The sequence below is a fragment of the Gasterosteus aculeatus genome, chromosome X, assembly GCF_964276395.1.
Source record: "Gasterosteus aculeatus chromosome X, fGasAcu3.hap1.1, whole genome shotgun sequence".
Classification (NCBI taxonomy): domain Eukaryota; kingdom Metazoa; phylum Chordata; class Actinopteri; order Perciformes; family Gasterosteidae; genus Gasterosteus; species Gasterosteus aculeatus.
In genome coordinates, this window is record NC_135698.1 from 14,070,151 (window position 1) to 14,096,849 (window position 26,699).

At 43.0% G+C, this 26,699-nt stretch overlaps 2 protein-coding genes across 3 annotated transcripts; both read left to right on the forward strand.

Annotated features, from left to right (window-relative positions):
- The first annotated feature begins 7,707 nt into the window (after positions 1-7,707).
- On the forward strand, positions 7,708-12,874 carry LOC120809610 (G-protein coupled receptor 22). 2 transcript variants are annotated; one of them, XM_040163546.2, is made up of 3 exons: positions 7,708-8,316; positions 9,404-10,519; positions 11,175-12,874. In XM_040163546.2, the coding sequence occupies exon 3, from the start codon at positions 11,179-11,181 to the stop codon at positions 12,493-12,495; it is 1,317 nt and encodes a 438-aa protein (XP_040019480.1). In that variant the 5' UTR covers positions 7,708-8,316; positions 9,404-10,519; positions 11,175-11,178; the 3' UTR covers positions 12,496-12,874. The 2 variants fall into 2 exon arrangements, with proteins under 2 accessions (XP_040019480.1, XP_040019481.1); XM_040163547.2 differs by having other exon boundaries at positions 9,404-10,192.
- Positions 12,875-20,625: 7,751 nt separating this feature from the next.
- On the forward strand, positions 20,626-23,180 carry LOC120809845 (B-cell receptor-associated protein 29). Its single transcript, XM_040163960.2, has 8 exons — positions 20,626-20,893; positions 21,307-21,413; positions 21,618-21,718; positions 21,815-21,962; positions 22,115-22,250; positions 22,544-22,640; positions 22,728-22,828; positions 22,904-23,180. Exons 2-8 carry the CDS (start codon positions 21,322-21,324, stop codon positions 22,937-22,939), a joined length of 711 nt encoding a protein of 236 aa, XP_040019894.2. The 5' UTR covers positions 20,626-20,893; positions 21,307-21,321; the 3' UTR covers positions 22,940-23,180.
- Positions 23,181-26,699: the final 3,519 nt, after the last annotated feature.

Sequence of the window (26,699 nt, forward strand, 5' to 3'; positions counted from 1 at the left end):
TCTTTCCTTAAACACAATTGTACATCATCCCCCTCTTAATTCAAGAGCCAAGTCACTTTGCCTGTATTTCTAAATGGATAAAGTACAATCAATTCATATTCCGCAGAGATGAATAACAGCCTAGAAGCATGAGCACCCCCCATGCTGGTAGAGATTAATTCACAGGGGAGGCAAACGTGTCTTAATGCAACATGATCACTAAGTCACCAAATGCCACAGAAAGATCTCAGTATAATTCTCTGCTCTTTCTTCAAGTACTTGACTCTCAGCGGAGAGAAGTATTTGATACAACTAAGCACAAAGCACCGGATGTGCATGTGACAGTGTAGTGTATGAGTCAGTGGCATCAGCCATGACGCACTGACTATATAGAAATAGTTTTCCAATCTCCTTCAACATGACTCAAAGTGATACGCGGCGAAGCAATAATAGCGGAGTGACATTTGATAGTATTTTCAGTATTTCATGCATGCACGCAAAAATACACACACTTTGAGGTGAGAAGTGCTGACGTTATTGACCAGTCTTGTTGAACCTGTGCCAAACAAACAGGGGCAACAGCCTGGTACATCGTGGGCACCTGCTACCACCCGCACAGGCTGGTACCCACCTGAGCAACAGTCATCTCACCTCTGCACGGGAGACTGAACTCTACTGGACCTGGTGCATTAATTGACAGCAATTTCCTTCCGTTTAAACCTCGAAGAGGTCAAAGGAAAAGAAACTGTCTTCACATTTTAAGGCGTCCGATCAGACTCCACTCTTTCGTGTGGATTTAGAGTTTAGGCTTTCATACAATTGAGAACAATTGGCATCAGACCCATTCACACTTTGAATGTGAGAGGAGGCATGTTCCCGCCATCCCACCTGTGTTGTCAAGCGTTGACACGTGGTTGGGCCCGACAAACAGAAACTGATAGCGACTCAAATTGCATGATTGGGTAGCGTTGGCAATAGGCCGATTTGTGATCAGATACCATTAACACAATATTTAAGTCAAGCTTGAAGCTGCCATAAAGATAAAAGAAGGACCCCTGTCTCTTCCACACCATGAGGCATTCAGATCATCACTTTAACACAGGTATCGGATCGGTACTCGGTATCGATCAGTACCCGAACCCCAGGTAGCAGTATCAGGACTGAAAAAGTCCACCCCTAATCAGCACTGATTTTCCCCAGGCGGGAGAAGAGCTGAGGTGTTCGGAGGATCCCTATCTGGTGTGACAGACAAAGGTAATAGGCTTTGGACCACAGTAGCTTGAGGCAGGTCTTATTAATCAAGAGGTAGCAGCTGAGAAAAAAAAAGAAAGAACCCCCCCCCCCGTCATCATGGCTGTCAGAGCCAAGGCAGTGGCCCATTAGTGGTCGGCTGCTGACAAGATGTGACTAGAGACAGGCACCGGTCGCAGGCGAGCACTGGCCGGCTTCTGTAAGGTTCTTGGAAGGCAAGTGAAAAGAAAATGAAAGAGAACCAGGCAGAGGCAGGAGGGCGAAGCGAGTTGTCAATTATTTGGAAGGGAACAAAGGCAAAAGGTTTCTATCATGTCAACTGTATTTACAAAGTGTAATATCAAGACTCTTCCCCGGAGGCAATACATCACATTTAAAATAGGAAAGCTGTCAAGAGCTGAATAAAATACCGTCTGCTCCAGTGTAAAAAATAAGATAGCAGGATTCCTTCAGTTGACATTTTTCATTTTTGTGGTAGAGTTCAGCTCCTGTTTATTGCACATCTTGATAAGGATAACAAATGCACAACGTATACTCATTTCTGTGTTGGTCTGTCGGCTTGTGTGTGTCAATACATGCGTACGTGTACAACAAAGAGTAACTCTGCTTGTTAGTGGGCCTCCTGTTGGTGTTCACTGGCCCATCTATTTGAGGTTGATCCCACCACCCCCCCTAAGACTACAGCTCAACAGGAGATACAGTAGAGAAAACAAGCTTTGGCGCCAGCAACCACAAAGCCACGGTGTTACAAACTACAAAGCCTTCTTTACGTGACTGACAGTACATGTGCCGATCAATGACAACCACCATAAACTGCTCACAGATATCTATGTAGCCTTATGGGACCGCTACATGACAATCACCAAAACTAGTATAAGAGATACAAATGTGTGTCTCACCTAAACAGAGTACCGCTTACGTCTACGTAAGCGCCGTTTCTACATTTTTAATTGTGAAGAAACACAACAACTCCCATAAATGAAATGCCAACACCATAACATGGCAGAAGATGTCATTCGGGGGCCATTAAGAAGTCTTTTGTCCATGTTGCAGTTGGGTGCGGTCTTCACGGCCCAATGGTCTTTGTGGTCCTCAAGTAATTACTTTAGAGAAAAGAATCCCCAGTCTGTCGGGTCCCCTGTGAGCACTGAACACATGGATAAGACATTGTGTTAGCAGACAGTCAGCAACGACAACGGGGCCGACGGGCTTAAATCACAGACAGCATGGTGGTCTCAGCCCTTAATAACGCAAACAAACAAAGACAGATTTAAACACACATGCACACACAGAGACAGGCATGAAGCCTCAGGGGGTTGCACAACACATGCATAATCAGTTTTTGCTGATGTGCATTTAAAACAAAAACAATGCAAGATCCGCTGACACAATTACACTCCCGTCAATAAACACAAACTGGTTACTGCAGCCTTTGGACAAGTAGTTAAAGGGGAGTAGCCGTTTTAGGAAAACTGTGCATTTATAAGTAACATGAACTCTCAGCGGTAGAAACATGACTGGATGAAATTAGATGACAAACGCTGAGTGCTCCGATGGCCCGGCGCCTGCAGGGAGGAGCACGGATGTGTGCCGTTGTGTTTATCTGCAGAGTGTGAGCGGTTGTCCTCTACGTGCTTCCCCGAAGATTCAGCCTTCCGCTGCACTCGCACCTCCCTCTGAGTGTGGGGTCCCCCATGCACTGCCTTGCGTTCCCACGCCTCAGTAGGTGACCTTTGACATTACTAACGTAAACAGATGTTGCGCCGTGACAGGAAGTGGCCGACTTCTGAGGGGCTGATGGAAAAGGAGCTGTTCTTGTCCGTGACAGAGGACAGCGAGGAGGTCACTGTACCGCAGGAAACAGAGAAGAAATCTGTCCCAGGCGAGCGTGTCTGTGTGTGTGTGTGTGTGTGTCTGTGTGTGTGTGTGTGTGTAGGTTCTCGGTAAGGAGTGAAGAGGCTGCACTTATAGTCTCTAACCCCATGGTCAGGGTTAAACAGGCAGACTACACCTTGCTCCACTTTATGGCTCTAACCTTACTGAGCCGCGACAGCACCAGGACTGTAAATCAATGGCAGAACACAAAGCGTACATCTAACCAAAACAGAGTGAAGGACGAGCGATTAAAGAGAGAGAGAGAGAGAGAGAGAGAGAGAGAGTGTGTGCAACCAAGAAAAGTAAGAGAAAGAGGGAGATTACAACATTTGAATAATAGCTGTGGAGTTAAGACAATAAGTAACCCTTGAACGACAGAAACAAAGAATATTGCAGCAAAAAAGCTGCCATCAATTTTAGTGCTACACTAAATTACTGGTGATCAGGGTGCTGAAAAAGTTGGCAGGGTAAGACTAACTAAGGACAATCTTGTGAAATGACCAATACAATGTATTCTTATGCCCTGAGCTTTCAGAAATTCAGTCAGCCTCAATTACATTGGCCACTATATGCCAATAAAGCCTTGGACAAACTTTCCACAAGTTCCTTTCGTGCCGCACAATATATAGTACATAAACAGTCGGTCAACAAAGTAGACGCACCCAATGGAACATCCTTCCTTGTTGAGATTGAAATTGGGGTCAATGTAACAGAACCAAATGTTGTTTTGAAGTGAGGTGAAAGGCATATACGTATTTTCTTTTTTTTATCGGAAACGATACAAAGCTGTGACAATTTTTGTCGACTTTGCACACAACATAGCTTAAACAAGCTTGTCGTCTTGCCCGATGCACCTGTCGTGTAGTCTAAAACCTGACCTGAACTAGAGACGCAACAGAGCAGCGGCATAAAGATCAGTTCATGCATGCAGTTCAAAGTTCATCATGGTAACAATTATAGTTGAATGCCATGTCCGAATTGTGTGGGGGTTCTATTCCTCACAGGTAAGGAATGGAAAAATTCTTATTTCATAATAACTCAACAATCAATTGTTTAACAGATAATCTTTATATTATAATGAATTAATTTCACTATGTTGAGTTTGGTTAAAACCCTTTGGCCTCTGGTTATTTTCCCCAATGTATTATTTATTCTGATAAATGTTGCCCCCTTCATTCCAAGGTTTTTCCTGTTTCATTACCCTCTCTTGAGGAAATTCTACCACACAATTAAAAAAATCTGAATGCTCTATGGTACAAACTACAAGCAAACCCAGAGAACCCTGGAATATGGTCCACCCTTCTCCCTCCATCTTCTACTCAGTCTCCATCTTGTCCAACATCCCCTGAGGCTCTTTGCTGTGGTGCGTTATGCTTTGGGAAGTTAATGAAATTTCAACGGAGAAAGAAGAAAGAATGGGGAACACCAGCAGCAGCTTTTAGGGCAGCTCAAGATACCTCATTTTTCTTTCTCCATTTCTGTATGAGCACCCGACTCCATGTGAGTTTGGACCACAAGTTCCTCAGGGTCTACTAAAAGAACAATTTAGAAAATAGATCAAATGACAGCAGTCCGCTACAACATCTGAAACCAGTCACAGTCAGCGCTGAGCTAGCTCCGTTCTGGAGCAAATCACAGTGGCACCAAATGGAAGTGCAGGACGCCTGCTGCAGGGCGGAGATAAAAGTCTGTGTGCGGGGGTCCTCTGGGTTTGCAGGCTGCCACCCTTCTATCGAAATACGGCCTGCTGATGTTTGGCATGCAGATGAGACGGCCCCTTTGACAGAAACACCACACATCCAGTGCTGAAGATGGGGGTATTTGTAGTTTAGCATACAAATAAACACATTTGAGTAACGGCAGAAACATCCGTGGGTGTTTACCGGCACTCCGAGTGAAAGTGGAGAAAAACTGAAGTGTAACTCAGACAGGAGTCTGGGAACAGATGAAATATTTATGTGAATTAAATATTTATGTAATTCTATTGAACTCTGAAGTTTTGGGAACGCAGTGTTTTTGCAGCAGCATGTGAACCCCTCTGTGAGCAAGGAGGGCTCCTGAAGACCTGCGAGAAGGCAGTCGATCGGTCCTCACTGCCTTTTTATATACACGTACACTTTCCACCAGGGGTGGTCTTCCTGTGTCAAGTGGAAGGGAAACATGTATCTCTTTACGATCAAGGGCAACTGTGTCTCATCGGCAGAGGAAATTGCTCCTGTAGCTGTGCCTTCGTGTGTGTGAATGTTGTACGGGTGTTAGTCTGTCCTGGAGGGAAGGCGGCACCTTGCATGGCAGCCCCCGTCATTGGTGGGGGGAAAAGGGTTAATGAGGACATTTAGCGTCAAAGCGCTTTGAGTGCTCGGAAGAATAGTAACGACCATTTAGCGTTTATCCAATTTATTGCAAGTTGGATTTATTGGAAGTTTCTTCATCACCTCGGATTTGTTCTGCATTGGTACAGTGTCAGCGACGTAAACTGGAACACCATCATAGCGCTTACAGCTTGTGTGAATTAAGGGCAACACCGTAATGTGGAGACAATACTGTTAACATTTAGCTAAAAGAAAGGTGTAAGATAGCAATTAGTTTCCAAAATAAAAATACAAAAGTTGACAACTCTTCAGGGTCCATAAGTACAGCTTCTCACTTAAACTTTGAACAAAAATATATTTAAAATGATACATTTATTATTAAATTTTAAACCATTCAATAAATGAAGTAACTGACACGTTACTATAAATGCCTTGAAAATAAGATAAAGCACCGGTTACTGGTGCACAATGGAAAGACAATGGCAAGACTGACATCGATGAGCGAGAGAAGTACTCAAAAGTTCAGGCAAGGTCAAAACCGGTAGATCCGTCAGCAGGCAAATAAATCCAGAGGGGCAGGCAGGGAGTCTGTAGACGAGAACAGCCATGGGTCAGAACCAGGATGGCAATAAGGCAGGCAAACAAATCCAAAAAGGAGCAGGCAGCAAATAGTTGTTGGGAACGGTCTTACGCTGGGCACCATTTGTTGGACGCGACCTATGGGTAAGGTGTTGGTTAATAGCTAGTGTGAAATTAAATCAGACGTCAATAGAATTATTAATAATCGCAAAGATAATTCACAAAATAAATAACGGGGCACCACCCTAAAAAGAGACACAGCGCCCTGTTAATCACGTCACTCAGTTCATAAACATACAACAAAAATAACGACACATGCGAATTAACTTGCCCAGACTTAGCCTTACTGTGCATTGATGGGGTTTGAGTTTCCTCCAGTCTCGTTTAACTCTGTGTCCGCTCGGTCCTTTGTTGCGGGGATCGATGGGGGATGATGAGGACTGTTGGGTTTCTTGGTGGCACAAAAGCTGTGGGGGCACTTGTAACACACAACTTGTATCCAACGGGGGTAGAAGATGTTTTCCTTCTTGGTGAGCTGCTTGGGCTGGAAGTGAGGGCAGCCGGACTTCTCTGGAGCAGCGAGAAAATGGTTTGGGTTGGAGAGGCCTAGATCTTCAATCCTGTACTCGACGCAAGCCAATTCGGAAAGCTGACTTGAAGAGGCGGACTTCAACCTCTCCATCGACACGGGTCGATTGGAAAAATTGATTAGAGGAGACCTTGCACTGATCAGAGTCAGTTGGGAAAACTTGATCTGGAGATCCTACGGCCTTATCCTTACACTGACCAGTCAGTTTGGAACAATTCAGGAGAGGACGTCTTTGACTTCACCCAGAGAGAGAAATCACACCTAGGTGTGAAGGCACGTTTCTTTCGGGAGTTTGTGACGGGCTTAAATGGTGAGTGGCTGATGAGGGGAGTGGTGCTGCAAGGTGAGAGGGGCAAGGAGAACCAGCTGATGATGTGGGAGGATCTGAAACGACAGGAGAGTTAGACAACGTGCAGGTGAGATAAAACTAAACTAGGATGTGGTCAAATGTGTGACACTTGCAAAGTGCAATTATTGAGCTGTCACTTTCAGAATAACTGCACCTGTTGTGTTTTCTGTGGACTTTAATCGTTAGTTCATCAGTTCGTCATGCCAACGCGACAAATTCCCCCCTTTTCCTTACCGCAGGCTGTCAGGAGCCATGATGCCCTTTGTCAATAATTACACCTGACAAATGAGCTTTGACAATGAAATGGAGTGTGGTCCAGCTCTTAATGATCTGATAGAGCAACTTAATTGAAACTATCAATCAGAAAGGCACTATGTTCTGTCTCTTCTTTTCTGACTTCATTCCATTCTGCAAAATCCATTTCTCCCACTCATAGCTGCAAGAATGAATCTTCTCTGTGAGCCTTGCTGTCTCTCACGCTCACTTGAACACGCATATTGTGATATATTATGTGTTCAAAATCAATACACAAAAATGTTCCACCCTCATCATTCCCCCCCGCTGTGCAAAAACACATTACTTGTCCACGACACAGTGACAAAACTAGTTAAGACATCATTCTCGTATTTTCCGCTGGGTTTTTTTGCATCCTCAAGTGCCGTCTGTCTGTCTGACTCTGCAGCAGGTTGTGTTTAGCGCAGTGTCATCTAAGCTCCATACGCAAAAGCGTAGAACTGTAGAAGCTCCCCCCCCCAAATCCCTACAGCCCCACGCGGGATGTCACAGTAACTGTCAGGGAAGAGAGGATGGAGTGTGAACAAAAGGAAATACCTCCCCTCGCTGGAGAGGAAAGGGTTAAGCCTATTACAGAACACCAATCAGGACGAGGGGGAGCACTGCAAACCTCCGCAGTAAGAGAGAGAGAGAGAGAGAGAGAGAGAGAGAGGGAGGGAGAGAGAGGGGAGAGGAGTGCAAAGCGGGATGTAGACAGATACCATGAGTGTGATGGTTTGCACTCCCATCCAGACAGTTAGACACGGAGGGAGCTCAACAGAGAGTTAGTGAGATGAGAGTTCACAAACCTGTCTCTATGGAGGGTTAAGAATTACAGGGAGGAGAAGAACCCCATCCACAGCCCTGTCAGGACTAATCTCTGTGGACTTTCTTTTTCCTCAGTCTGGGACGGGACTGGGGACAGCTATCAGTTGTGTGACCCCTGCATGTTCATCAATATTCAATCTCTTTTCTTGGATTACTGCTGGAGGGAGCAGGAGATCAACCGGCAGTTTCAATCGGTCGACCTAGATTGTTGCAGAGCTGCGGGGAGAGGGGACAGCGTGGCATGCGGACCGGCTCTGAAGCATCTGTGTTTACTCTGCACGGTGAGCTCTGCCGTGTCTTGATGGGGCACTTTTATATTTATTCATTGGTTTGATTTTTTATTTTTTTTAGTCGCGTAAAACGTTCGTGATGACAAAGAAAACTCATTTTCACCACAACAAATGCATTGGCTTTGAAACTATAAATATATGTTTTAGGAATATATATATATTAAATATTATATACTTACTTACTAAGAAACATTGGTTATTAATAAAGGCAAACATATCAGTAATTGATTGATAAAGGTTATCTTGTGATTCCAACGAGCCAAATGTTAAAATTTGACTCTAATAGGCTTTTCATAATTTGGTTGATTGATGACCCCTCACATGCTGTAAACACATGTTGTCTCTGTACCCTTTTCCTTCCACAAATATGTTCTGAACCGTCAGGCGGAATATAGGACAAAATGTCTATGCAATTATATACTTTAAGATCTTTTATCTGCATGACATAAATGATCCTCTATTAATCCAGAACTGAAGCCTGGTATTATTGAGCATTTCTGCTGACATTGTGTTATAGTACAAGTGTGGCATCTCTCACTGAGGCAACCTTGGAGAGTGATCAACGTGTTCCTCTGAAGAGATTACATAGATAATATATTGTGATACGCGACAGGCCATCCATGTCTTCATTACAAGTTCCCAGAGGCTTTGCACACAACCAAAGCTCATGGATATGGTAAAGACCCTTTCAGCACCACTGTTGCTGTACAAGTGTCATACAATAAATACCACCAAGCATTTTGCTGTAATAACGTACACAAAAACAACAAGAATAGCAAAAGTTAATCTTCTATCTGGAAAAAAAGAGGCTGGAGTATCTCACATGGGTTGATTTTATTGAAAGCCCTTTATTAGTGCTTGTGTTATGTTAATGCGATAGCGGAGATGTAAAGTGAATCAGGCGATACGCGGGAACACGATAAGACATCAGAGGCTTGTTGCTATGCTAATGAGAGTTTCCTTGTCGCCTCGCTGCTGACGATATCTTTATTTTCACTAACGCATCCCCCACACATCCCTCTCCTGCTCCTGTTACCCTTTCTCTCATCCATTTAACCTAACCTTTCTCTCTCTGCAGGTCACTGTGAGAGAGCGATGTGGAAGGACAGATGATTTATGCAGCTCCTACTACCTGAAGGCAAATCCCTTGTCCCGGATCATTTTGCAAATCCACAAGGCGTGCTGTCTTGCTCATCAACTCGCTCCAACTACCTCCTAAAATCGCTGCATAAACCCGGGCCCATATAAAAAGTTGTGGTCACAAATGTCTCAGTAAACACACACACACCCCTCGTGATTGGACACGCGTGCTCTCCAATAACCTTCTCTACTCCCGCCGGTGATTGAGGGATCAGCATGTCGAGGGCAAACTGGAAACCGGTGCTCGATTCACATGTGAATGGCAGCGGGAGCCAGGCGTACGGAGACTGATGAGGAAGGTGCTGAATAAAGGTCGGTTCCATTAGTGCTCCGAGCGGGGACACGGGCCTGGATGCTGCCCGGACACACTGACTTCTCCTGGACAGAGTCTGGACAATACACCAGGGGAATTTACAATGGCTGAGTGACAAATTATGCCTAGTGGAGTACAAGCTGATGGATGGACCGTTTTTTTTTTGTATATACAGATGTGACTGCTATCTTCTAATTGAAGACAAAAAGGCAATGATTTGGATTTGTGTAAAATCAGCAGTACATTCCAGCCCTGTGCAGGGGAGTGTTTTTCTTGGTCAGCTGTGTCCCTCCTGCCTGGGAATACATTGACATTATAAACAGGAGGTGGCTCCAACATCTCATCCCTGTTCCGCTCATCCATCACAGTTCCAACCCTCACCGAAGCAAACGGACCTCTGAGATCGGAGAAAAGGTCTGTGGAGAACATTAGCCTATACACTCCAAAACCCAATTGGGTGCAGGCGGCTGATTCCTTGGCTTTCTTATCGTTAAAGGGCAGGTAGAAGAGGCTGGCTGCTCATAGATAGTCTTTGGCGAGACAGAGAGGCGTTTTTTTTGGCTGTCAGGCTCTGTGGGCGGGACGAGCCGTGAAAGGAAAGGCCTCGCTGGGGGGCTCTGCTGGAGCGGAAACTCTTTTCCTCGGGCTATGTTTGGATGTGATGCTTGTCTCTGTGGATGCAACGTGGACTCTATGGCCTGATTACACAGCCCTGGTATTCAGATAGTGCTGGCGGGAAGGGTAAATATTTATTTTTCACTCCCTGTCAGCTTTTATTATTATCATTATTATGGAGGGCATGTGTAATTGATTTTCTCCTCCAACCCATTATTGAATACAACTTGTTATGTTCTGTCTTTAGAAACATCTTGCATCTCTCAGATTTGGATATAATATTCTGACAGAATATACTTTTTGAACCACCTTCTTTAACTAAGCAATACCTGAAATGCTGCCAGAGATTACGAGTTTAGTTAGGAAATACCATATAAAGTATGTTATTTCCCAACTCCTCCCGAATTAATCAGAGCTAATTGTGGCTAAAATTAGCTTTGTTTTCACTGCCGTCATGGCCTCGGGTTTATATTAATTATCTATACAATAAATGCAAATACACTAAGCAATGTCAGCTTGAATGTGTTGTTCAGTTGAGGCTCAAAAGAACACTAAGCCACAGCTAAGCCACTACAAAGCCTCAACATGCTGAGCAATAAAGGCCATGAGGTTATTAAAATGTAATTTCTTCTTAAGTGTTATAGTTATGGGCCTCAGCTGTGGAACTGTCCTATCAAGCATGGTGATAAGATAAGCAGGACCTGATTGAGGCAAGGGACGCAGCAAAATAGTCCTCCTTTCCACTTCACAAATTCTCTTTTTCTCTTCTCTCCACACGCAGGATAATGCATATCCTTCGCTGCCCTGAACAAGAAGCCACGATGAGCAACGTCACGGTCACCGACAACACTGAGCCCATCAGCCGCACCATGAGTCCGGCAAGCCCCAGCCCGTATCCCTATCCTGTTAGTTTCCAGGTCTCCCTGACATGCTTCCTCATGCTGGAAATCCTCCTGGGAATGAGCTCCAACCTCACTGTGCTCGCCCTTTACTGTATGAAGTCGAACCTCATTAGCTCTGTCAGTAACATTGTCACCATGAACCTCCATGTGCTGGATGTGCTCATCTGTGTGTGCTGCATCCCCCTCACCATTGTGGTGGTGTTGCTCTCGCTGGAGGGGGACACTGCGCTGGTCTGCTGCTTCCATGAAGCCTGCGTCTCCTTCGCTAGCGTCGCCACTGCCGCTAACGTGCTGGCCATCACCCTCGACCGCTACGACATCTCGGTCAAGCCGGCCAACCGGGTACTGACCATGGGCCGCGCCCTGACCCTGCTGTCTGCCATTTGGGTGCTGTCCTTTGTCAGTTTCCTCGTGCCCTTTATTGAGGTGGGCTTCTTCGCCCAGGGACAAGCCGATCTGAACCAGACAGCGGTGGAGAACGTGGTCCACACTAACCAGTACTACACAGAGCTCGGCCTCTATTACCATCTGCTCGCTCAGATTCCGATTTTCTTCTTAACCGCCGTGGTCATGCTCATCACCTACTCAAAGATCCTGCAGGCGCTCAACATTCGCATTGGCACACGGTTCCACGCCTCACAGAAGAAGAAGGCTCGCAGGAAAAAAAGCCCATCCATGACGGCCATGAAGACACAGCACGAGGCCACGGATGCTTCCCAGAGCAGCGGCAGCCGCAACCCCACCCTGGGGATGCGCACCTCCGTCTCCGTCATCATCGCCTTGCGCAGGGCGGTCAAGCGCCACCGAGAAAGGCGGGAACGCCAAAAGAGGGTCTTCAGAATGTCCCTCCTGATTGTGTCTACCTTCATGCTGTGCTGGACGCCAATCACAGTGCTCAACACGATCATCCTGAGTGTGGGCCCCAGTGACCTGATGGTCAAGTTGAGACTGGGCTTCCTGGTGATGGCTTATGGGACCACTATCTTTCACCCTCTACTCTATGCCTTCACCAGGCAGAAGTTCCAGAAAGTCTTGAAAAGCAAGATGAAGAAGCGAGTGGTGTCGATCATTGAGGCCGATCCTACCCCGAACAATGCCATCATCCACAACTCCTGGATCGACCCAAAGAGGAATAAAAAGGTGACATTTGAGGACAAAGACGCCCAACAGAAATGTCTGTCTTCTGAGGACGTGGCGTGAAGGAAGGCGTTGTCTTTACGTTACACAGTTAATTAAAGCAGCTAAAACTGACATCAGGTCATGACTTAAAAGGGAAAATGTTAATCCAAAGCAGTAATGTAAATAGTATGTGCAATAGAATGTACAGAAACAAGAGGTGGATAATTTATTACTATTTATTGAGAACAAATGTAGGTTTCATAGATAGAATATATACTGTACTGTAGATATTGCATGGCTTTTTGTAATGGTAGCAACATACATAGCATTGTGTTCATACGTAATACACGTACAGCATAAGGTAAACAAGGTATTTAGATAGAGCGAGAGAACGTAGGAAGTACTATGTTTATGTATATTTATAATAAATTCTGTGTTCACTCACCAAACACAGCAAAAAGCTTCCTATTATACCCTCCCCCCCCCCCCTCTCCAAGTTAAGTGTTTGTGTTTCCTGTAACAACTGTGACATTACAACCATTCATCACCGTGCCACTCGCTGCAAGGCCAGACCTGCAATCCCCCGGTGACCACTGACCTTGTCGCCTGTGAGCCCCATGAGGGAAGGCGGACAGGTCATACATGGAAAGGGATGAAGCAGGAAAACTTCACGTATGTTATGTCGCTGTGGCCGGAAGGGTTCGGGGCACTGTTCATGATTCACAATCACTGCTTTTAGAGTTAAAGAACGCTTGCATTCCTCAGACACAACAGAAGACCATGGCTCTCATCACCTCTGACGAAAAACAGATATAATCAAAGCAGAGTCTGTTTTACTTTAACAGTCGCGTCTTTGAGCCAAATGGAAAATATACAGTTGCCTTATCTTGGTTTGTCGAGTGGGAAAGCGTCATAGCACATATTGAACACAGTGAACAAAACAATGACAAATATTGTTTTAATCCTGAGTGAATCCGCAGAGGTTGTGTTTCCACAAAGAAGTTATTTAACCAAACTAAAGGGAAATGTTGAAAATGGTTGTATCAAACTGTCTGTTTTTAATAACGCTAGGCATAAAACAATGCTTTCCAAAGAAGCAAATCCATCACTGCAATAAAGAACTACTGCAAAAAAAGTCAAAGCCTTATATAAGAATCTGTTTAGAATCCACAATAACAAATAACAAAGTTTTTCTTCCCTGTCGTTGTATGTCCTCCAATAGTGCGTGTCCTCCTTTGTTTATCAAGGAATACAATAGTGAAACTCTATTTTCCAAGTGGTAAATTATAATTCAGTCGGCCTTATATTTCCTAAATAAGTAGTAATAATATAATTTCAGTAGCAATAACAAGAAAGATAGATAGATAGATGCACAGCCATTAGCACATAAAGCCACGCTCAACTAGCCTGGCAGCTCACTTCAATACAATCCCTGTGAAATGTGGCTATAAAGAGTGCAGTTTAGCCACATGCATAAAGTCGCAGACACACACAAATGCACGTGCACGCCACAGTTTATCTTAGCACTGAACGTGTTATGACGTTGCTGTCTCGGGGACGGTAGAAAAATTGGAGAGCCCTTTAGGTAATGAGAGCACGCGGCTATTGGCTACCAGAGCGATTGCACAACCTTGGTCTGATGTTTCTCTCGTTGTCAGACTGGCGTGTGGTTTGTAGCACAACAGAGAGGGCTGATATGGGAATATTGATGGAGGCAAGGTTCTTAATGACCCTGCAGTAAATAGGCAGTGTGGATGTCACGGTACCTTCAGGGCATGTGAGTGATTGAGAGAGGAGATGGGATGAGAGCCAGCGACAGATTAGCCAACAGGGGAGCGAAAATGACCTATGAGATGAAACGTTGAGCCACAGGACACATTTAACAACCACATGTAAACAGCATGCGTCCAACTTTCAGTGGGAAAACATCAGAGGTGGGGTAGTAATGTACAACTGTATGAACTTATTCCCGTTGCCAACACAACAATGATTCATCACTAACAGCTGTGTTCCACTCCCGAATACACAATTTAGCCTTTTGCTCAAATGTCAGGTACCAATCCAAACTTAATCAGTGGTACTGATAAAAAAATCATTCGTATTGATTACCTTCTAAAATGACCTCTCAATGGCCGATAGTACTTACACTATCTAGGTCACAATTAGTTTTCTATCCTGGTTTGTAGCCGGCACTGGCTGCTGGAAAAAAAAGGCTTTTCCAGCACAACCAACATGTTTGGACTTAACCGCCGTGTTGTTAATACGACATTATTCAGTCGGACATTCGCTTTTTCTTTCTCGTCCTTTTCTATTTGGGTGTATTTTGCTCTTACCGATCACTGAGCTCGATGTAACTGCTCTCTTGGTGTCATTTTTAGCCCAAACTGTAGCCGTGCAAGTGCTGGTTAGGAGCAGTAAGCTTCAAATTGACCATATTCATTGATTTGACATGATATTTATGTAACATTTAGTACAGTGTTGGCTATTTGTTGTTTTATTACCACTGTGCACACCGAGGGACATACTATCCCAACTTGATCTTCATTAAGGCCAACAAGGCAGAAAGTACTGAGTCATTTGTGGAACTAAGCCTTTCCTTGACTCCAATGGGGAGGATGGCTCAAACTCTCTCTTTTAAAGACATGCCTTCAACGCAGGATATTGGTGTTCGTTGGGTTAACTGTACAGGGTTGATAGCTCCACCTTTTTTATTGATATTTGTTGCTATATTTGTTTGGATTCCGGCAGCTGCGGATGACGTTCTTAACCTTGGTCCAACCTATAAAAGCTTTCAGCAGGGTCAGTACTTTCTCCAACTGGGGAAAAATCCCTTTGTGAGAGCAACAACCACTCAAAAAGCTCTCAAAAGCGCCACAAATAACACAGATTCGATAACAGAGTCGCTGCACTCCGACATAGATTCTGACCAATATAGCTCAATGTGCTTGAATACCAGATCTAGGGCTTTGGGTTCTATTGTAAAATGTTGTGTTGGCCAGTGACTTCGATCTTGTCTCAATCTCATTGTCATGATGAAAATGAATTTCTTTCGTAAGCTGCATTCAGGAATTATTGATATTGGCCATCCGACATCCGACAATGCAACAGAGTCTCGACATACCCTTTCTTATGGAGTTACTAGCTTATTAAGGAGTTAAAATGTTGCAAAGCGTAGGGTAGTGGAATTTAAAATCATCCTTAGTGATGTACACAAACATGTAAAGCATGTATTTAATAACTGAAATAATTTACACCAGCAATCTATTCTCATGTGTCTCCTTTTTCATTTTTATTATATTAAAAATAATCTCATTTTGTGAAGGGCAAGCGTAACATTTGCTTCATGGCCTCAGCTGAAAATGGAATTATAAACCCTTTATGTTATGATTGCTATTACATTGATCGTGGGTAGTTTATGTTTCCTTTTGGCCCACACGTGACCACTTTCATTAATCTAGACGTTTACAAACGGCTACCATCTAAAGGTCAGCTTTGCTGGTTGGCTTATAGGAGAGTTTAGCAGGGTGCCGCCTGACCTCTGACCCGAGGTGAACTGCAGAGAAAGAAATAGGTCAATTTACTAGCATACTCAATAAAAAATCTTTACTGGGAGCTTTAATAGAATCACTTGACCCTGATGTGTCTGTTTCCCCCGACACTATACAATAAGGCCGAGGTTTACTGCTGTCCCTTTCGCATACATTATGTCCCTCTCTCGCTCTCAGATTCAGATGGCATCTCTTTAGGGCTCCTCTCTATCCAGCCGCAGACACAGAATAAAAGGCGGGTAAATCATATTACTCCGTCCGTATGGAGCCTCTATTGGATTAAGTCAGCAAATACTCAACTGTAATTCTGCTATTGTAGAGAAGAAGAAAGTGAATTGAGCACACCAGCCAGCGCAGTTTGATAAATTGTTGCTCGTGGTCATTTTCCAAATGTTGCTCTCACCAAGCCACATTTACTCTACTTTACAGAGATGGAAGATATATGGCCTCATATGCAACCTATAATCTCTGTACGAGAACATCTATGACTCAGATGGATACCAGGAGTCAGGGGCACACAACAGGGTGAAACCTCTACCCCCCTGTGACATTAATGGCATCACCGTATGATATAGCAGGAAAATAACAAACTGGTCTGAATCAATGGTGTGCAGGTGTTCAATGGTAAATGATGTGTTCTCCTTTGATGAATTAACATTCAGTCTACATCCAAGTACAAATTAATGCTACTGAGCAAACACAAAAAAAGTCACTTACATGTATGTCAAAGTCGACAATATGGAATATTTTTTAATTGTAATAAAAACTAATTCTTTAGTTCACCATTTGGCCATAGCAAAATATCCTAATGTGATGAAGCATGGCAGTAGAGAATATTTAATGTGCTGTTATATTGTGAAATCCTCCTTTATGAAATATGAGTCAGACAAAGGGACCAACTAGCACTAAACCAAAAATGTGAAGGACACAACTAAATGAGAGGTGCCCACATGGCTGGATGCCCAGTCCCTGTGTGTGTGTGTGTGTGTGTGTGTGCGCGCGCACACCTGTCATTCAGTGTGTGGACCCATTGAGTAATGCCTGCATACTCCAGTGAGTGCAGTTATGTCCATACAGTGTGTGCATGCAGCTATGTGTCATTCCAGTCGTTTCATCAGGGCAGTGACAGAGTGTCAACCATCGGTGTGAGAGGGGACACAGAGGAGAGGAGATTGCTGCTCCAGCTTTCTCGGCGCATGAACAATTACAAATGAGACCACCACAACGGAATTCACTACCACAAACTTGCAGCTTGAGACAATATAAGATTTATGCCATTCAAGCCAAAGAGGAAAAGTACATTTTAAATCTACTACATTCTAAATATAAGGTTTACTGACATTTTTATATTCAAATAACTTATTGTCATTTTCTGTTGTCAATAACAGAGAAGCGATAATTCAATTATCAGGATATTAGTGGAACTAGTGCGAAATATTCTGTTTAAAATAATCATAAACAATTAGGGTTAGGGTTCCAGTAGACTGATAATACTGCAGCTCTAACTGACAAGATATGTATCCTCTATTGAAATGTTCTTGCCTCCTCCATAAAACCTGGAATACCATATTTAACCACGTTGCGCACGGACTGTGTTCTTGTAATGAAACTAAACATGAGAGTGCTGCTTTACCTTAAACCTACCTTAGTTTCCTGCACCAATATCTGGAGGAAAACCCGTTCTCACCCGACCACATCCCTGGATGACTATAATGATGCACTCTGTGCTGAAAGGAATTTTAACCTCTTTGACAAAGAACATTTTCTAGCCATCATTTAATTTGATTCACTCAGTTAACCGCGCAACAACTCCCCCTCAACTCCTCTTAACGTGGCTCTCTGTTAAACTATTTCTCTGTGTAAATCAAGTAATACGGTTGCTTGGAAACAGTCTGTACACAAGGGCATTATATACTGTGAATGGATTATCTGGCCTTATTTCATTATAAAACCAAACATAGTCTATATATTATAATCCAAATAAGAGGTGAGCTTCTTCTGAGGCTCAAAATCATTCACGTCCTGTCCAAAAAACAATACAAAATGTGGGAACCACATGATTTAAGTTTTTACTGATGATAATTTTTCCTGTTCAAATGGAAAACGTGTTAATTTTATTGCTCTTTCAAAACGACTCCAAGTAAGTCCTAAGTCTCTTGGTTCAAGTCACCGTTTCAAGTCTACATAAAGATTTACACAAGACATTACGCAGTATTCCCATTTCCCCTTTATACTTTATAACATTGAAGATAAAATAACCAGTAGTGTTCTCAGATGGACTCCATTTTAAACTTCAGAATAATATGGATAGTTTTGGAAATTCCCTGTCAATGAAACACATTATTGTTATATAATAAAATCAGAGTTAGAAAGACAAATGTGGACTTTATCAAGATAATGCTGTTACAGTGTCGTTGGCGCTACAACTAGAACATCGACTATAGGTTACAGCTCGTCTTCTCATTTTACAATCTGTGTGGATACCTGTGGTATCAAAGTTCATGTGCATGATGCAGCTCCAGCGAAAGCCCAACAGATATTAGTGGTTTTGTCTGGATCTATCTTCACACACCTGTGGCTGATTGCCAAATTGGTAAATTCCTGCAGCTGGAACATCTGGAAATGCACCACCAACACCAACCTCGTATATTGTCACTTTACATTGTCCATTTACCAGTATGTTGTATAATGTAGCATTAGCTCGCAAACATTGTGACCGAGCAATACCACCTTGTCTTTTAGTGCCCCACTCCAGATGTTTGTATCTGGATCCTCTTCCTCCTGGAGACTCGTCCTCACCTACTGTCTCATTTTACGACGCAATTCGCGTCCTTGTATTTTGCCTCTTTCCAGGTCTCATTTAAAAGTACCAACATGCCAAATATTCAACAAACTTTGCAGATGCAGAAGTGAAAGCTCTTGGTAAGGTCACGGCCCAGATGTAGTAAGTGCACGTGAAAGGAACTCGTGAGAGTGATGTTGACATGTAAGTGACCAAAAGTTTTGGTCCAAAAAAAGTTGTCTTTGTGTCACCTGGGGTGTTTGCTCATTTGGGCCCCATTAGTTACAAACTCTGGCACCATTTGTGACAAATATGGAGCTCATTATGGTCTCAACCTATGTAGGCCAAAATGGAAGATGTTGACAGAGCTGCTCACAAATTAGGACAACATGGTGGAGAACATGTGGCCAGAATAGTACCAAATAGGTTATGGGATACATAAAAGTGTTATAAGCACCAAAGCCTGAAGGCAAAGCTCTCGTAGTGCAAATTGATTTATGTTGCAACCTTCAGTCACAAGTTTGTGTAGCGACTGGGATGATAAGATCCAAGGATACGAGCAGTTGAAATGAGAAATCCTTGGCAGGGTACTCCAAGGTGCTCGGTACTCTGGGACAAGGTGAGGGACTGATATACATGAGTAAAGGCGGGCGCCTCTCTGTGGACACATTCTGGGCACAAGTAGCTTAATGTACACCGAACGTTACGCATATAATTCTCAATAGGGCCACTATTCCCTCAGACGGTCAGGAATGCCTCAGGTTCACATTGCAGGCAGGAGTTTGTGCATACTTTCCTGCATTGAAAGAAATATCTTATATATATCATGTGTGTATATGTGTGTATAAAATAAATGGAGCTCTCAGGTTAGAACACTCCAGTGAGCACACTATCCCCATAGCCTGACCATCTGCTTATTGCAGGCATTTTGCTGTAATGCCTCTTCAGTCTCTTGAGCTCTGACCTCAGAGATGGTGAGGAGAGGAGTGCAATCAAAGCACATTCAGTCCTGCTACAGTCATTTGGCCTCTCTTAAAAAGCTATCACATGCTGCAGCTGTAAACATTTCGCTCCTCAGCACTCCTGAGACGTGCAGTCAAAGAGGATAGCAGCTATCAGTCTCTTTCACAGAGGAAGCCCCAGTGAATGCACTGTGAAGGCTGAATACAGCTGAGAGAGGGACGACACACATAACATTCATTTTGGTGAACAAAACAAACAAAGACTGATTATTGAAAATGAAGAAGAGTGTACTGAAGGCTGCACTCCAGAATTCCCCGAATCTCTGTTATTGATGTGCAATCCGCATGCAATTCATGTTTTTATGTGCAAGATGAGCAAGCCAACAGCGTTTTTTGTTCCTTTCAAAGCGCACACAAAGTAACAAAAGACCAATCGTTTCAAGTCTTTTTGTAATGAATAGGCTAGTGGATTGAGTGTATATCTGCTATTTCAGAGTGAGAACTATTTATAGTCAGCTGATGTCTGCACAGTGAGCCCTTTATCCACACTGTCAGCTGTCTGTATATCTCCTTGACACACAGGGAATATTTGTATTAAATTCACTGCATAACTGCAAAACAAACAGGACTTGAAGTTTCCAAACCATGTGCAAAAGCTATGTGATGTTATTGGATAACATCGCCCTCATGTGGACATTTCTTTAGCTTCTTTTAGGCAGAAAAGGCCCACTCCGAAAAGATCAGCACAAGCAAAGAGATGTAGAAAAACGTGAGCGTGCTTGTTCATTATAGTGGTTTAGGAAAAGCAACAAACACCGCGGCTTTATTACTATTTTTAAAAGGAGTGTCCCTCCCTCACATGACTATTTTTGAACCATGAAACGAAACACGAGAACAAGAGACATCAACAAACACACTCACACACTAGAAAAAAAAAAATCTAAAAAGTGCGGCACTCTTTCTGAACTGAAAGCAAAGCATTTCGTTGGATTGATCAGCTTAAGCCGATCAGATTGATCAGTTTATGAACATTAAACGATCCAAAGTGCAAGACGGATGAGGTCAACGACAGTGCAGATTTCTTCCGGGCTGAAGCTCCTTATATGCTCGCCAGCAGCTGTTGTGGATGTGTGTGAGCGCATGCGTCTCTGCGCTCTCCTGTTCTTCCGATCGCACAACTTTGTCTGGTAAGGCGACAACTCTGTTTATTGCTGAGAATATATTTAACACCTTATGCACTTAAACCGAGTAGCAGCTCCACTCATACTAATGCTGAAAAGTACGAATAGGTTTAGAGGTAAAAGCCTTTAAATGACAAATGGGCTGTGAATGCCTGCTGCAGACTGCCTGTTTCATTACTGTTACAATATGAATAGCACTACACTCTATAGTTTAGTAAGCAAAGAGCACATTAATATGTAATATTCCAATGCCATTTGTTTAAAGGGGACTGATTGCTGTTGTAATTTAATGTCAGCTGCTACTATCCACTGGAGGAATTGAGCGACATAGAAAGATATATTTTTGCAGTGTTATGCTTTGAAATATGCAATCCAGAAGTTGTATACATGGGGATGATGAAGCCTGTATATCTCCACAGGAAATCGCAGTCACAATGACCCTCCAATGGACTGCTGTGGCTTTGTTCCTCTATGCAGAGATAGCAGTCAACCTGATTTTGTGTATTCCCTTCATATCAGCACGGAGGTACTGCAATTTAACTCACAAACCCAAAACACGATGTGTTTACTTTGCAACTGGTGCTTAGCTTCCTGTGCAAAGGCCTATTTTTGGAACCAACAAAACAAAACAAGTCAGACCAATTGAAGCAGCGTACACTACATGTCCTTCAAGGATATATTTACTGTGTATTATGGTGCTCTCACAAAGGCCTTTTTACCTTTGTTGTAGATGGCGTTCAGTTTTCAGCTGGAGAATATGGAATTGGTTATCTCCGTACTGGAACAAGTGCTTTTTCACCATGATTATGGTTCTTATTGTTCTGTTCCTCGGTAAGCAGCCTGCTGCGGCTGACATTGAGTAACACCGACAGCATGTTGTCCATCTAGCTCATCCGTGCTTTTGCCCCACTGCCCCCCCCCCTTTAGATGCTGTCCGTGAGGTGCACAAGTACTCAGGGCCTGAACCCATGCAGGATGCTAAGGTGAACCCAAATGTGTACGACAATGTGCACATGAAGCTGTTCAGAGCCCAGAGGAACCTCTACATATCTGGCTTCTCTCTCTTCCTCTGGCTGTTAGTGTTTTTCTCCTTCCGCATTCAATCAGCCTCACAGAACGAGCGCAGTCAAAGACAAACATTTCCATTCCGCACAACTGTCCGCTTCACGTTCTGAGGCGGCGCCGTCTTTTCTTCTGCTGCTCATCTTTTCCTGTCCTCCATCACAGTATCATGCGTCGGATAGTCACCTTGCTGAACCAGCTCGCTGTCACGGTGGAGAGCAGCGCGGGCCTTCAGGCTCAGATGGACGGGGCTGTCAAAGCAGCCAAGAGGCACCAGGACGACAACTTGAAACTCACAAAAGTTAGTTTGTGAGTTAGTAAGGAGTAAAAACGGCGGCTAAAACAATTTTTGTCTTGTAGTGCTAAAGCCTGTTCTTTTCAACTACCGTAGCGGCTCAAAACTATTGCAAATCACATCGGGCCTTTGGTATAACATTACTTTACCTTTTCATCATTTTTGTAACTTGTGTAGACTTTGCTCAAATGTGTGGGAACTATTATGTACTGGACTTCTTGTGCTGTTTCTGTGATTAGTATTCTGCATTTTGTATTTTGTCTGCTGTTGGTAATTTAAGGAGAACATTTTGTGCTCAGGCTCTCCTGGATGAGGAAAAATCCATGTCAGTAAAGAAACAGCAAGTGACGCTAGAAGCCGAGAAGCTGGCAGATCAAGTGAAGGGTGCTGAAGAGGGTGAGTAATCATCACTTCCTTGATACAGGTACAAACATTTTTTTTTAAATAGGACTATTTACGGATGAAGAACCTGTGTGTGTGCAGCTGTGCGCAAGTCTCATGCTGAAGTGGAGGCCATGAGGAGGCAGGCCAAAGGTTTGGCACAAGAGTATGACAGACTACTGAGCGAACATATTCAGCTCCAGGTACAGTGCATGCACACACACACACACAACAACTATGACTGCAATAGAGTTTTAAATCTTGTTCTTGATCCACAGAATCTCCAAAGTCCTGCAGACAAAAAGGATCAGTAACCACAGCCACAGAGTGACAACTGTATAATTTCTCATGACTCGAACACTGTGTGCCGTATGCGGGGGCCATTTCGATTAATCTTGACTTTTTATTTGATGAGAATAAACAAACAGTAGGCTGTGTCCAATAAAAAGGATAGTGTAAAGTTATCACATCCTTAAAACATCTACTTACTAAAAGATATGCCATTAATTTAAAATATAAATGTGTGAATGCTGCATATTAAAAGTGTAAAATGTTTATGCTGAGTCTTGTTAATAATTAATACCTGATGTAACGCGCGTAGTGTCCGTAGGATATTTAAATTATTATTGGGCCATTGTCTATGCTCTTTGGGAGAGGTTAGATTTGTCATGTTTAAGCTTTGGATATTGCATACAGCATTTTATAACAAAAGCTCTACACAAATCACATATAAGCTGAGGTGTTAGTCTGCATGCTACTCTTCCTCTGCACATCTCGATGCCCCATTTGTGTCGATAATTAACGTCTGAACGTATTTCTGACGGCTCCAGTGGAGGAGGTGCATCCAGCCAGGCCGGGGGAGACACGTAGGTGATCCTCTTCTCTTTGCACACCTGATCCACTTCCTCCTTGAGAAAAAGGAGACTGAGAAAGCATATAGACTTGTACCAATTTGTTGTAGAATTTCCCTAAATCCTAAATCTTCTAAATCTTATATATATATATTTTTTTTTCCTCCGTCTATCATACACTAGACATACTGTTTAAACACACACATAAAGTGTATCCGGACATCACATACCGGGTACAGAATGTGATGGCTGCCACCTTGGAGTTCTCACAGCCCGCGGCTAAACAAATGAGAGACAGGAAGTAACCCAGAAACGAGGTCCCAAAGGCGAATGTAGCTGCTCCCATGACACCAAGCGTGTACTTCTTCATGAAAACCCCTCCAGAGAACATACCAGGGGCCACAGCTGGGATGTTGATTGTGCCTAGCCAAGCCTCAGAGTACAACAGATTAGTCAGGAAAATACCGGAATGAACAACATCAGACAGCGACAACAGATCAAAGAAAAAGCACGTATTCATGTGAAAGTACCCTCGTGCATATTTCATGTAAAGTGTTCTGCAGTCATGTTGTGAAAGATGGAAATGACCTGAGTTGGTAGAGAGGATAGAAATGCATTTCTCATAATGCAACACCCTCTTCACTCATTATGGGATGTGGGTGAAATCGTGTAATTGCACCGTCTCCGATTTCAATAGGATTTTCGGAATTGCTTTTTAATTTTAAATGAATGCAAAACTGTTCAAAGATTTCAGTAGCCCATGAATGAGACCATGAATTATGAAAACAGTCTGCTTACCCATGAGGAAATTGGCTTTTTTTTATGCTGACTAGTGTTGTATGTATTTTGGTTTGAGAGAGATAAGAGAGTTAAACTGAATGATGGTTAAGCATAAAAAGGGATGTCCAAAGGGTTTCCAAGGAGGGTGTCAACAACATTTGATTGATTGTTCTGAGATCTAATGACAATAAATAATACAGTGGGTTAATAAAGGAAATAAGGAAGGTTGCAAAAAAGGGAAGCAGTAAAAGGGAAAGTTCTAACATCACTAAAGATTCCCCAGACTGCATTCAGATTACAATGCCATTACTGAACATTAACAATTTCCAACAATTATAAGCTGTGACTATAATCGTACCTTCGGCCATCTGATGTATACTTGCCGGCTGCTCAGATCTGGACTTGTGCTCCATAGTCAAGGAATCTTTGATAAACCTGGTTTTGTGTTGTTCAAAAAGGAATGGCAGACATGAGGGTGATGGTACCAGAGGTGAAGTAGCTCAGCCGCTATGCCCCCACCCAGCCAGGGGTGATGGCGATGGCCGCTGGGTGGGGGCATAGCGGCTAGAAGAAACATGAATGAATGTATCCACACAGTACGTGGATTCATTTTGTTTAATTAGCTTCTCATTGACCATAATTGTGTTTCCAATACATTTCGGCAAGTGTTATGGATTTAAGCAAGAAGAGCATCCCTAGTGGTGGAAATTATAATACGTGTAATAATGTTTAGTGTTTAGAATTGTAGTTTGTGTGTTATTAGATATTAGTTATTACATCAGCATGTTAGATGAAGTGAATTAAATATGAATCAAACACAATTCTAGTCATGTAAATTATATAAACAGTGTAAACATTAACATTCTGTCATAATGTGATGTTAAAACCTGGGGACGGATGCTAATTGCTGTCCTTTATCCCAGTTTTATCCCCAAAGACGTTTTTTGGGGAGTTTTTTCTCCTGGCAGGTAGTAGATGAGCAACTGAATACAAGGCAGCCGACTGAGGCAAATGTCTTGAGTATTGGACCACATGAACTGAATTAGATCTCATGAAGTAGTGTGATGATCGGGGATCATTTATGATGTGTTGTAATTAAAGTGTACTAGTTAGAAGATGAAGACTTAAACTAGGCATGCTATGTTATATTCACTCATTGAGGCATAAAGCCAAATGTATCTACATTGAATGTGTTGGAATGTAAGGGACGGATAGGACAGAGAGGTTTCAGGTTACAGCTGCAGCGTCACACCTGGACGTGAAGGGGACAATCCAGGAGGAGACACCAATGACATTCAAACGCACCCATAAGACACACCTCAAGAGTTTTCAAATGACCAAAGCTGGGAAAGGACGGTTAGAATTTTCCTGCAGCCGCTTTGATGAGTCATTTTAGACTTGCTCAGAGAATTCTCTATTTCGCGAAATATTTTACTGTTCGTTTTGTATTTCACTTTGTTATTGTATTTCTCATAACGTCGTTTATGCTGTAGACATTAAAATGCCGGAGTTCAGACCAAATGGACTACTCCCAACTTGTATTGTTCTTGCAGCAGCTTCACTGTCAGGTTTCATTATTTGACAGGATCTACCTTGCTCTAATTCATTCCCTCTTGCAAGCTTTAACACCGTTGTGTACAACAGCCAGTTTCTAAATCCAACTCTCCACGGAGGATCGCCGGTGCATTTCTGCAGTGTGAACAAATTATTATCAACTCACTAAGCAGAACATTGTCTTTAAATCGGTCATATTTCATTAGTGAGATGATAGTTCACTCACCCATGTCCACATAGTCAGCGTCAACGTGCACACAGCGATCCCAGCAGGTAACCAAAGACAGGACCTACCGATGGATATAGTTTGGACTCATACAATAAAGAACAAAGACATATATTTATTTGAACACATTTCAAACAAACACACAAAAAACAGCCGCAGCGGCAGACATTTTTTTTTTCTGGACATCGCTTCAAATGTTGCTCATACGTTCACTTGGCCTCAACGGTGAACAGATTAGACTTTGGATGTTGAAGGTCACAGAAACCTCACAAAACATGTTGACATTGATCATTCAGATGCTAGGTATGATGATATCCAATCATTGTCTGGAAATGTATGATGTCAACTCAACCTGTATTATTAGTATTTTTATCTCCAGTTCTGTCAGTGCATGTTTTTCTCCAATAAGGACAATGGCTGCAGCCCGTGGAGAGACTGGGCCAAGTATTTCAAACCCGACAGTCTGTCTTTTAAGAAGCTTGAATTTACATTTTATTACACATTATATATGATCTATTATGGTCTGAAACTATGTTTGGTCACATGCTTCATATAGGTATAGGATAAGTTGGATCTCTCTTTCATCCATTTGACACCATTTCAACATCACGTTGGCGTTTTCATTTCAGTTTCTGTGTGCAAATTGAATATGTTCAGATACAA

Excerpts from the sequence above, each read along its gene's own strand:
- LOC120809845 (XM_040163960.2), top strand. The coding sequence starts at position 21,322 with ATGACCCTCCAATGGACTGCTGTGGCTTTGTTCCTCTATGCAGAGATA. Across the intron at positions 21,719-21,814 it reads TCTTATTGTTCTGTTCCTCG|ATGCTGTCCGTGAGGTGCAC; the intron begins GTAAGCAGCCTG and ends CCCCCCCTTTAG. Across the intron at positions 22,251-22,543 it reads ACAACTTGAAACTCACAAAA|GCTCTCCTGGATGAGGAAAA; the intron begins GTTAGTTTGTGA and ends TTTTGTGCTCAG.
- LOC120809610 (XM_040163546.2), top strand. The coding sequence starts at position 11,179 with ATGCATATCCTTCGCTGCCCTGAACAAGAAGCCACGATGAGCAACGTC.